General features: G+C 34.5%; 1 protein-coding gene across 2 annotated transcripts in view; it reads left to right on the top strand.

Annotated features, from left to right (window-relative positions):
- The window catches only part of LOC129253749 (alkaline phosphatase, germ cell type-like), a 29,624-nt gene extending 18,184 nt beyond the window's left edge, over positions 1-11,440 (top strand). For both annotated transcript variants that reach the window (XM_054892173.2, XM_064095494.1), the window contains exons 6-9: positions 1,475-1,615; positions 2,143-2,334; positions 8,771-8,905; positions 10,482-11,440. In XM_054892173.2, the coding sequence (XP_054748148.2) occupies positions 1,475-1,615; positions 2,143-2,334; positions 8,771-8,905; positions 10,482-10,786 (773 nt within the window). In that variant the 3' untranslated portion in view covers positions 10,787-11,440. The remainder of the gene's footprint in view (positions 1-1,474; positions 1,616-2,142; positions 2,335-8,770; positions 8,906-10,481) is intronic.
- The last annotated feature ends 569 nt before the right edge of the window (positions 11,441-12,009 follow it).

Raw genomic sequence — 12,009 nt, 5'->3', positions numbered from 1 at the left:
AATAATTACTACTACTACTACTACTACTAGTAGTAGTAGTAGTACTACTGCTACTACTACTACTACTGTACTACTACTTCTCCTACTTCTTTTTCTTCTACTACTTCTTTTACTGCAACTCGACTTCTTCTACTATTACTGTCTCTAATAACTACCACTACTTCAACTTTTACTGCTACTATACTACTACCAATACTACTGCTACGGCTACTTCTACTACAAAATACTACACTACTACAACTACTATATATCATGATCATATTTGTAGTGCTGAAAACACTAATGCAAATAATGATAGCAATTATGTTTTAGAGTGGAATATCACAAAGATCGGGCAAATATCCCCCGAGTTGGAAAATATTGCACGAATAAAAGATTAGTGCAGTATGTCTCAATAGACTCGAATTTCGAATTCATTGCGCATACCGATATTTTGAAATTTTATTTCATTTCATTAAAATACTTTCATTAAAAAACATATAACAATGTAAATATATACACACATATAAAGGAGTATATAGATAAAGAAAACATATAAAAAACAAGTAATACAAATGTACAAATGAAAGTATTAGGAGAGGCAGAAAGGCAAAGCCTAAAAGTGAAAATTATTTGAATGCCTAGTTTCATATTCATGAATATTTCTGTTCAGTTGGAAGAATGAAACAATAGATGTTGGTAATTATTTATGGATACATAAATATTACACATTGGTATACATATATTATATCAGACATTTTCAAAGTCTTTAGATTGAAGAATATAGGGTTGATATGGGCATGGTATTGGCTGTGATAAACAAGTCTTATAATTTTCTTTTGTAGCACTAAAAGTCTATTTGTATTTTGCATACTAGAGCATGCCCATGTAAGAATACAGTAATACATATGTGGCAATATCAACGTGTTGTATAAGATCATTAGAGTTTCTTTAGGAAAAGATTTCAGTTTGTAAAATAAATCAATACATTTGGATATTTTATTGCAGATGACACTTTGTGTTCATTCCATGTTAATTTATTGTCAATAGTTACACCTAAGAAAGTTATCTGTTTGACTTGACTTATAAAAGAGTCCTTGATTTTTAATTTTATTTGGGTTGCATCAATATGGTTTTTTTTGGGTAAAAGTCATGAAATTTGTTTTTTTATGTTAAGCACAAGTCTATTATTATCAAGCCAGACAACCAGTTTGTCGAATTCAGTATTAAAGTTATTTTGTAGAGTAATGATATCATGGTGGGACGTACATGTAAACACACATAGTATCATCCGCAAATAATATTGGCTCAAATTGTTCAGAAATATTGCACATGTCATTTACAAATAAAATAAATAATTATGGGCCATAAAATAAATAATTATAAGTATTATATTTTTTAAATATCCATCTCCCTCCCTCCCCCTCTCTCCCTACATCCCCCCTCCCTCCCTCCATCTATCATTCTCTTTCTCCTCCCTCCCCCTCATGGTCAGGTCTGTTCGAGTATGGACTCATGAAATTCGATATCCGTCGCAACAACGACACCGCGGGTGAACCGAGTATCGCCGAAATGACCGACAAGGCTATCCGAATCCTTAGCAAAAACCCAAAAGGATTCTTCTTGTTCGTTGAAGGTAACAGAGGGGCGAGACGGGAAGCCGGTACTGGTGGGGGTTGGGGGCAAGGACATTGACGTCCAGATTATTATTTGATGACCTTGCCAAACATTGTAGGTATGTATAACTTGTAAAGATATCACGATCCTTTCTGTTCGTTGAAGGTAAGAGAGGGAAAATGTTTGGGGAACGGGGGGAGGGGGGCAAGGGGCTTGGCATATAGAAAAATGATTCTCTTTCTTTTATTTCTGGAGCATTGCTGGCGAATAATCATTAGAATGTCTTTTTAATGACAATTGCTGTGTACGTGCATGGACAACATTGTGCTTACTTTAAAAAAATTGAAAACAGAATGACGTGAACACTTTAGATACTTTACAAACAGTAATGAAACAATAATGAAAACTCTCAACACGGAGAAAATTTGAAAACAGATGTTTGAGCAATCGATTGTTCATTGTTGGTATCGTTATTACTAGGTATTGTTTACAAACGTGGCATTTACATGGAAATCCAACATTACGACAAGCATTCTTAAATTACAGGTGGGCGTATCGACCACGGGCATCACTTTGGTGTGGCTAGTCTTGCTCTAACGGAGACGGTAGCGATGGACAAGGCAATCGACGTCGCTCTCGGGCTGGTTGACATCAAGGAAACCATGGTCATGGTCACCTCAGACCACGCCCATACATTCAAGATGGCTGGCTACGCAGAGAGGGGCAACCCCATATTAGGTAATGATAATTTTTTTTTTGATATGTTGTAGTGCTAAACGATAATTTGGCGACATTTTTTTGTCAAGTCGACTCAATATCTTTATCACCCATCAACATAATGTTGATAAATCTGGCGTTGTGGGCATGTAATACAATCTACCGTACATTCAATTTGGTAAAGTTCAAATTGATGCAGAGGCGAAAACTGACAGGTCGACCTATAGGTATTTAATCGTATATGATTGATACGCTTCTGTAAAAACTCATTTACTTGTACATAATACGAAATATTTCATTCAAAATTTATTTACTCATGGCGACTTGGAAAAATACTTACTATGCCGACATGATGACAGTTTAGGGGCGGCGGAACGGGGGAGGGGGGGGGGGGGGCAAATGTCCAAAAGTTGAGCTTGATTCGCGCGAGCAACATCTCGCGAGGATGCCCTTTTAACAGTGATTAGGGCCATCACTAAAAAGCGCGAGTTTCACAGCTTCAGATTTGAAAATTTTCAAGAAGAAGAAAAAAATAAAGAAAAGGAAGAAGAAAAATATTTTGCATTTATATAGCGCTAAACATATGTAGTCCAGTCAATCTAGCCAGAATAGGGGGGTAACCCACCACTAATTGCAACACAAGATATTCCACTGAAATGCTTTCCAGGAAGGTCCCCTAAACAACATACTAAAAGTCCCAAGAAATCCAAGCAGTGGAAATTTATGAAATTTGCATATTATGCAAATTAGCCATGAAAAATTAGAAAAAGAAGGGAAATAATCAAAAGATTACAAATTAAATGTCCAAAACAATTTAATTTGAATGGAAATTTATGATAAATAAATGAATTCAATGATTCTTAGTCAAAAGTGCAAAAAATCTACCTCATTTGCATATTATGCAAATAAGCATCCTTATATGGAAAAATGACAAGATATTGTGATTTTTCTCATATAGCCTGCTTGAAAACATTTCATTAATGTTGACATTAATATGCTACTATATCACTAAGCATGAGAATTCATCTCAATGCCTGAAATTAATTTGCATATTATGCAAATTAGCCATTTAAAAAATAGAAAATAAGGAAAATAATCCAAAGATTACAAATTAAATGTCCACAGCAAGTAATTTGAACAAAAATTTATGATGAATACAGAAATTCAATGTCTTTATTTAAAAAAGCTAGCAAATCTGCCTCATTTGCATATTATGCAAATAAGTATCCTTATATGAAAAATGTTTAAAAAAAATGATTTTTATCACATATACTGCAGTGAAAACATTTCAGTTTTTAAAATATGCTGCTATCAGTAAGCATTCAAATCTATCCTAATAATTATGATTTATATTCAAGGAAAAATACTGGAAATATGTTCTTCGCTTCCTAAGCCGCGTTGTTAGTCTGACAAGATGATGGGATTTGCAAGAACAAAGCACAATATTTGAATTGGTGTGTAGTTTGTTAGAGCTGACAACCCCTTTTTATATGGATGGGAACAACTTAGACTTTCTTGAAATTTCACCGTATAAAGGGAGGCCAGGAAAAGCAAACTTATGGCAGTTAAGATCTGATGAGCAGTCTCATTAGGAAGTGTAGCAGAGATTCCGTCTGGCCTAGTAGCTTCATGCAGGTTGTTTTCTTTAACAATTTCTTCATAGTAGAGCGGATAAGCCGAACAATTGTGCAAATTATGACTAAAGCATGAAACTTTCACAAGTATTAGTATATGCTACAAGATTTATTTTAAAGATGGGAGGTAAATTTATAAAAGCCATTTTCGGCCGTTGCCATGGCAACGGATTAATTTCTCCAAAATAACATACATTCCCATGTAAATGGTAAATAAACATGATATAGATGACCAAAATGATAGTTTTCAGGCTCCCAATTGAATATATATATGAAATTTAGAAATATTCAAGATCACCAAGATAGTTCCAATTGGTCCGTTGCCATGGCAACAGGCCATTTAGAACATTGATATTTACCGTTGAGTTCAAGTATTACCAAGGCACATCAATGTTTATCATTTTAATTAGTTCATGCAGAACAATGACTGTATTATTTTCCCCTAAATTAATTGAGTAGGTCAAAACCTTATGCATGTACATTAAGTTAATTTTCATTGTATCTTTCACCTGTCCATAACCTTGTCATCCATGTTGTTGTTGTTTTTTAATTAGATGTTATCTGGTTGCCATGGCAATGGCTTAAGATGTTTTATTTATAAATGTAGTCACAAACATGTCTTGATTAGTACCTTAAAGGGAAAATGGAATGATGATCATACATGTATTTTACATTTTTATCAATATTTTTTACCTCTCTAGAGGGAAATAAGCTGTTGCCATGGCAACGGGCCCTTTGCAACATTGTTTCTTGTTAAATTTAATTCAAGCATTACCAAGGCAACATAAGTTTTATCTTTACAAAGAACTCCTGCAAAACACTTTATGTATTTTTGTTCAAATGAGGGTGTCAAAACTTAAGCATACAGATTAAGTCAATTCCAATTGTATTTTCCACCTGTCCATTGTCTTATCAACTATGCTATTTTTGTAAATTAGAAGTTATTTGGTTGCCATGGCAATGGCTTGAGATGTAATTTGCACATTTAGCAACCAAAATATATTTGTTTAGCACTGTAAAATTAGGGGAAATTAAAGATAAATCATATTCTACAGCGTTTTTTTTATCAAAATTTTTATATTTATGGGGAAAAACAAGCCGTTGCCATGGCAACGGACCAATTGGAACTATCTTGGTGATCTTAAATATTTCTAAATTTCATATATATTCAATTGGGAGCCTGAAAATTATCATTTTGGTCATCTATATCATGTTTATTTACCATTTACATGGAAATGTATGTTATTTTGGAGAAATTAATCCGTTGCCATGGCAACGGCCGAAAATGGCATTTATAAATTTACCTCCCATCTTTAAAATAAATCTTACGGCATATACTAACACTTGTGAAAGTTTCATGCTTTAGTCAAAATTTGCACAATTGTTGTGATTTTTGGAGCTTATCCGCTCTACTATCAGTAGTCTGGCTACACCATATGGGTCAGGACTGGGTCCCAGGACTTGTAGATCAGCGTCATCATCATCATGATCAGTGGTGAATACTAAGAATAAAAATCTTTGCCTTCCTTTAATAATGCTATTCCAATGTAGTCATAGCAATAAGATATTAAGGGCTCCCAACATGCTAATTATTACAGCCTGGATCATTGTCAATCCGGTCAACAAATTATGTATTATAGGCTTGTCTACAAACCCTCTTGTGGTCCTCTTGCATTGTAGCAATTCTGAGCTTTACCTTACTGATGCTTTTGGAGCTCTAATATACACAAGCCTTCCTAGCCTTTCTCTAAAACTCTTGACATCTTCCGACACAACTTATGTCCATTGTCTCATTGAGGCAACTTGTGTCGGAAGAAGACATGGGTAACGGTGTGTTCTTGTTAAAGTCCTCTTGATTGGCATTCAATCTCCTGTGCTCGACTTGTCGGATTTCAGTACAGAGAGTTGTATGATTGTCCAAAATACATCTGCATGACACTATTACAGTCAGCATTCCTCCAGAAGAACACCCTCAGTCGTACCATAATTACTAAAAGGTTTATTCTTCTGTATACCATCACATTATACCCATGAGTAACACGTTGAGGCAAATAAATCCTGGAAGTGGTACACACTGTCTAATCAATGTTGGATGGTATTTGATGGTGATGTTAAGGGTGTTCCATTATGTTGTGTCCACTTGTTGGAAATGCTATAATCTGGCTTAGTCCCCCGTATTGTTTGTTCATTGTCTCACTGAGGAATTTCTGTTTGCCATAAATATCAGGAAATTGATATTATTATTTGCATACGATTTGCTTAGAAACTATAGCTATAATATTTGGAGATGGTTGCCATCCTTAGGAGATTTATCAAAGAGGAAAGAACAGAAAATGGATGCTTCATCCTGAAGCAGCAACTAGATTCAGCAAGAACGTCTAATCACGATTCCATCTGAGAAAGATGTCTATAATGCACTTTAAGCCTTCATCATGGATTTATGAAGGTCTTTCATGTCACCCGTATAGGTAAATGCTCATTGGTACTTTTATAAACCATGCACAGAGATCTCGTGATCCAAGCAAATACTCATATTCACCAGTGCACCAAGACAAGTGGTGTGCTACAAGGACCAAATATTCGAAGCTAATGGGCTTTTATTTGTACTGGGTGTGACATCTCAGGAGCTTGCTAGCGTGGACTATACTGGCAAGAAACGCAAAGTCTCTACAAAGTCAAGAAGAGAGAAAGAATTGGATGGAAAAAATGAAGCATTCAAGCAGTGGGATCCATGTAGAATGGACTCATCATTGTACAGTATGAGTTGGGTAACTGCTCATGAAAAAAGTCAAGATCAATTAAGCAAGAAGTGTAGGGAAGGTCATCATGGTTAATACACATAATCTACATGGAATTTTAGAGGAAAGTATCACGTATGTGTTTCCTTGAATATTTATAACATGTCGGATGCTTATTTGAATAATATGTAAATTACTCTTCAGATATTAAGCTGATATTTTTATTGTCCATTCTTAGTGATCACATCATATTGATCTAGACTGACATGTTTTCATAACTGTTTTTGTGAGAAAAATTAAAATTTCTTGATTTTTTCCATATAAGGATGCTCATACATAATTATGCAAATGGGGTAGATTTATTTACGATTTTTATCAAAAAAATAAATGAATTTGTAAAACTTATCATGGTCATCAGATCAATTTATATTGTTTTCTACACTTGATTTCCAATATTTGGATTATTTTCCTTATTTGTAAATTACTATGGCTAATTTGCATAAAATGCAAATTTTTGATTTTCCTATATGCTTGTATATTTAAAGGGATGGTCCGGGCTGAAAATATTTATATCTTAATACATAGAGTAGAATTCACTGAGCAAAATGCCGAAAATTCCATCAAAATCGGATAACAAATAATAAAGTTATTGAAGTTTAAAGTTAAGCAATATTTTGTGAAAACAGTCGCCATGAATATTCATTAGGTGGGCTGATGATGTCACATCTCCACTTTCAGTTTTCTTATGTCATTTAACACATAAAATCATATTTTTTTTCATTATTTCATACTTGTGTGAATAATATGTCTCCCTTATAATGAAATAAGTTGCAGCAATAAATATCTAATGCACTAAATCAGTTGTCAATCCAATTTTTCTAGTTCTTGGAGGAAAAAATTTGAATAAACCTAATTTCATATGATAAAATACAAAAGAACAAGTGGAGATGTGACATCATAAGCCCACCTAATGAATATTCATGACGACTGTTTTCACAAAATATTGCTAAACTTTAAAATTCAAATAACTTTGTCATTTGTTATCTGATTTTGATGAAATTTTCGGCATTTTGCTTAGTGAATTCTACTCTATTGATTAAGCTATACATACTTTCAGCCCGGACCATCCCTTTTAGGACTTTTAAATATGGTGTTTAGGAAACCTTGTTGTAAGGTATTGCCATATTCCAATTTCAATAGATAATCTACTTGCAATTTTTGAGGGATGTATCACCAGTGTGTTTTCTTGAATATTTATAACATGTTAGATACTTTTATTTGCATAATATGCAAATTACACTACAGACACTAAAGCTGAATACAAATGTATTCAACGTCCTTAGTGATAGCAGCATGTAAATTTCAACATAAATGAAATTTTCAAGCAGTTAATGAGAGAAAAATCACAATACCTTGACATATTTCAATATAAGGATGCTTATTTGCATATTATGCAAATGAGGTAGATTTGCTTGCACTTTTGACAAAAAACATTAAATACAGTTATTTATCATGAATTTTCGCTCAATTTAAATTATTTTGGACACTCAATTTGTAATCTTTGGGCTATTTCCCTAATTTTTCTAACTTTTTATGGCTAATTTGCATAATATGCAAATTTCATAAAGTTCTACTGGTTGGATTTCTTGGGACTTTTAGTATGTTGTTTAGGGGACCTTCCTGGAAAGCATTGCAGTGGAATATCTCGTGTTGCAATTAGTGGTGGCTCAAACCCTATATTGACTGGACTAATGGGAACGACTATCCCGAAGCGCTTTACAGATTATGGCACTCAGGCACTTTACGGCTTCCTTCTGTGGTATTTATAATTATAAAGTTATATGAATAGATCTAGACACTCTCACTGATAATTAGGTGGGGACAGCGCAAAACAAAGAAATTAAAATGCCTAAACGCTAACGTACAGTCCTGAAGTCTTTTCACCGGGTCATCGTGACTGTTTCATTATCCTGTTTATCCTATAGTGACGTCAGTTTTTTTTCCTGCTGATTCGGAAGAAATGCTAAAATTTCAAATTTTCTTCACGAATTCTGTGATGTTTTATTCATACTCTTTTTTTGGTAGGCAGGGCTGATGGAAGAGCAACTGATTTGGGATCGTATACTACTCTCGGCTACATGAATGGTCCAGGTGCAATCATTTCATCTCTCTCATATCGACTTCTTGGAAGGCGCCCTCCTGTGACAGACTCGAACACAGGTTATTTGATCCCACTCGATCCCCCTTCTGTCTCCCCCTTTCCCTTTCCAATAATATATCTCCCCTCCCCCTCTCTCCCTTATTCCCCCTTCTCAATCTCCCCTTTATCCACCTTCTTTGTGAAATGTGCAAGACTATAGGCCTACTTTTTATACCCCATCTCAATACAAGTAAAGTAATTGTTTTGTTTGTTTGTTTGTTTTTTTATTTCTATCTATTTTCGTACAAGATTCGGCTTAAATCTGAAGAGAAAAAACGGCTGCCGTTGCAAGCGTTGAAACATGCACTCATTTAATAATTGCAGGCGCTTTAATCACAACTTCTCATTCTTCTGACTGTGGTGGCGCCTTTGTTCATCAGATCGGATCCGCTTACTTTTTGCCCCCCCCCCCCTCCAATGTAGGAGTCAGATCCAAGTGCCCCGAACACGTACCCCACTCACAATATTTTATATGATTAATTCCTTGGATGACAACGGAATATGATACAATTGAACCCCTGTATTCTTAAAATTTGAAGTATCTGTTTAACTGTTTGGAGCTCAGTTAAACCATTATCTTAAAACCAACGGTGACATAAGAATTATTTTATGGGGGACCAGGATGGGGGGGGGGGGGCAAGACGATATAATGCTAGGTCATATTCTTTTCTCAGTTGAATTACAATTAGGGTAGTATAAAATTAGTAACATCGTATATTATTTTCCCTTCTTACTCTTTTCCCCATCTTTGCTTTCTCTCATCTCTGCTTTTGTCTCTCTCTCTAGTTTACTGTAAGCCGTTGGCTTTAGAACCGCCCCGGGTTGAATAACAATAAAGGCTGTTTATAATGCAAAAACTGTATATTTTGATGTAATCTTATTCATGTTTTTATTGATAAATTTTGAAACGTTTAAAACTTGCAATGTGTACAAGACATCGACAACAGTTCTTAAAGGACAAATCCACCCCAACAAAATGTTGATATGAACAAAAAGATAAAAATCCAATGAGCATAATACTGAAAATTTCATCAAAATCGGATGTAAAATAAGGAAGTTATGACGTTTTAAAATTTTGCTTAATTTCACATAATAGTTATATGCACATCCCGGTCGGTATGCAAATGAGGGAACTGATGACATCACTCACTCACTTTTTCTTTTGTATTTTATTATAAGAAATATTAAATATTCTAATTTTCTCCTCATTGTCCTGTGAAACAAAGTTTTATTGCTCACTGAACATGTGGAATTACCATTGTTTAACATTATATGGTTCAGTCGAGTTGGTCCTTATTGTCAAATCTGTAAAAATTGAAATATTGTATAATTCAAACAATAAAACACAAAAGAAATAGTGAGTGAGGGACATCATCGATTTTCTCATTTGCATGTGACTAAATTGTGCATATAACTATTTTGTGAAAAATAAGCGAAATTTTAAATGTCATAACTTTCTTATTTTACATCCGATTTTGATGAAATTTTCAGCATTATGCTTGTCTGATTTTTCTCTTTTGATTCAAATCAACATTTTAATGAGGTGGACTTGACCTTTATAACAAATTTTGGAATATGTTCATCTTGTTCTAACAGGAAGAATGCTTTACATGCAACAGGCAATCGTACCGATGATCACCGAGACCCACGGCGGCGATGATGTCGCTATCTTCGCTGTTGGTCCAATGTCTCATCTGGTCCATGGCGTCCACGAGCAGAACTACGTATCCCACGTGATGCAACGAGCCGCTTGTATCGGGTTCTACGCCGACAACAACTGTCAAGGAATTCCGGCCGCCGATGTTCATGGTGACGGTGGCGCCACTGCTCTGGGAAGAGATGCTACGCTTTGCATTCTGCTTTTTATTTCAGTCGTCGTGGCTGTGGTTAAGATTGCATAAGGTCTACAAAATCGATTGTTAGCACAAGCATGCGGGGAAAATATGGGGATGTTCAGGGGAACTTCGAATAGGAGAATAAACATTTAGATTAATATTGGCATTCTCAAATTAGGCTTGTTCTATACTGAGGGCCTATGGCACCAAATATTTCTGATTAACATATTCATCTTTTTCATTCAATACTGAAAAAAAAAATATATATAGTTAGGTCGCTTAGGCGTATGTTCCAGCAGGCAATTTAGGTTTGATTAATGTTCTTGAAAATGCCTATAAGCTGTATGACAATGTCAAACCGATTCAATTTCCTGATTACTAGTAATTCAAGATAATTATAGATCGAGCCGATGATACTAGATGAAGGCCCACTTCTGTAACTACGCCCATATAGAGGAGTGGATTAAACGCGTGCAATCCATCTCTATTATAGTCAATTTCTACAGCTAATGCCCGATATCCTTTTTATTGAAGAATACACTTAGGGACGATAATTATGGTTTCTCCCTGCAACTATCTTATTGTGTTTTTTTTTCATTCCCTTTTCTAAATGCAGCCTAGCATATCTTAAGCATCTTAAGAAACAATGTATCCTGTTTTTTGCATTTGCAGTATACCTAAACTGAAATAATTATGTCAATAAATAATATATTCCGACCATATGTTTGTCTAAAGTCCTTTATATCTTCCGGTATTATCGTGGTCATGAAACTCTTATCATTTCAAAGTGGACGTAGAGACAGGGAGTTTGAATTTACATAGGATTAAATAATAATCTAATTGTTACTATGGTAACTATGATCTGATAAACCAGATTTTGTCAAACAAAATATCTTAACTCAATGAAACACACCCCGTGCCTAGTGAGATAAGAAAATTAAAAATGATTGGGCAGAAACTGGCGTATCTATATACACAATAAAAAATGAATAAACAACGTGTAGAATTGTTTGCAATAATTCGTACGGTTATCTAAATTTATTTTTTACCTGTTGAATGCAAGAACAAAGAGAACAAAAACAATTACTTGCAGCAAGTAAATATGAAATAAAATAATTATGTTACATTAATCTTCAGTTAATAAAAAAATCGAACCTAATTACCAAGATGTTGCCTTGATTTCCCCATCCTTTTTGCCACTGCAAGTATATGAAGTATTCCGTCTCTTTATTGATGTTCAGATTATATCCTAAAACCTTGCAAATCAGGAGTATATTTCTGAAAGTTAC

The sequence above is a fragment of the Lytechinus pictus genome, chromosome 2 (genome assembly GCF_037042905.1).
Source record: "Lytechinus pictus isolate F3 Inbred chromosome 2, Lp3.0, whole genome shotgun sequence".
NCBI classification, from domain to species: Eukaryota; Metazoa; Echinodermata; class Echinoidea; order Temnopleuroida; family Toxopneustidae; genus Lytechinus; species Lytechinus pictus.
The sequence above is the reverse complement of the archived record's forward strand: the minus strand, read 5'-3'. Positions and strand labels throughout refer to the sequence as shown.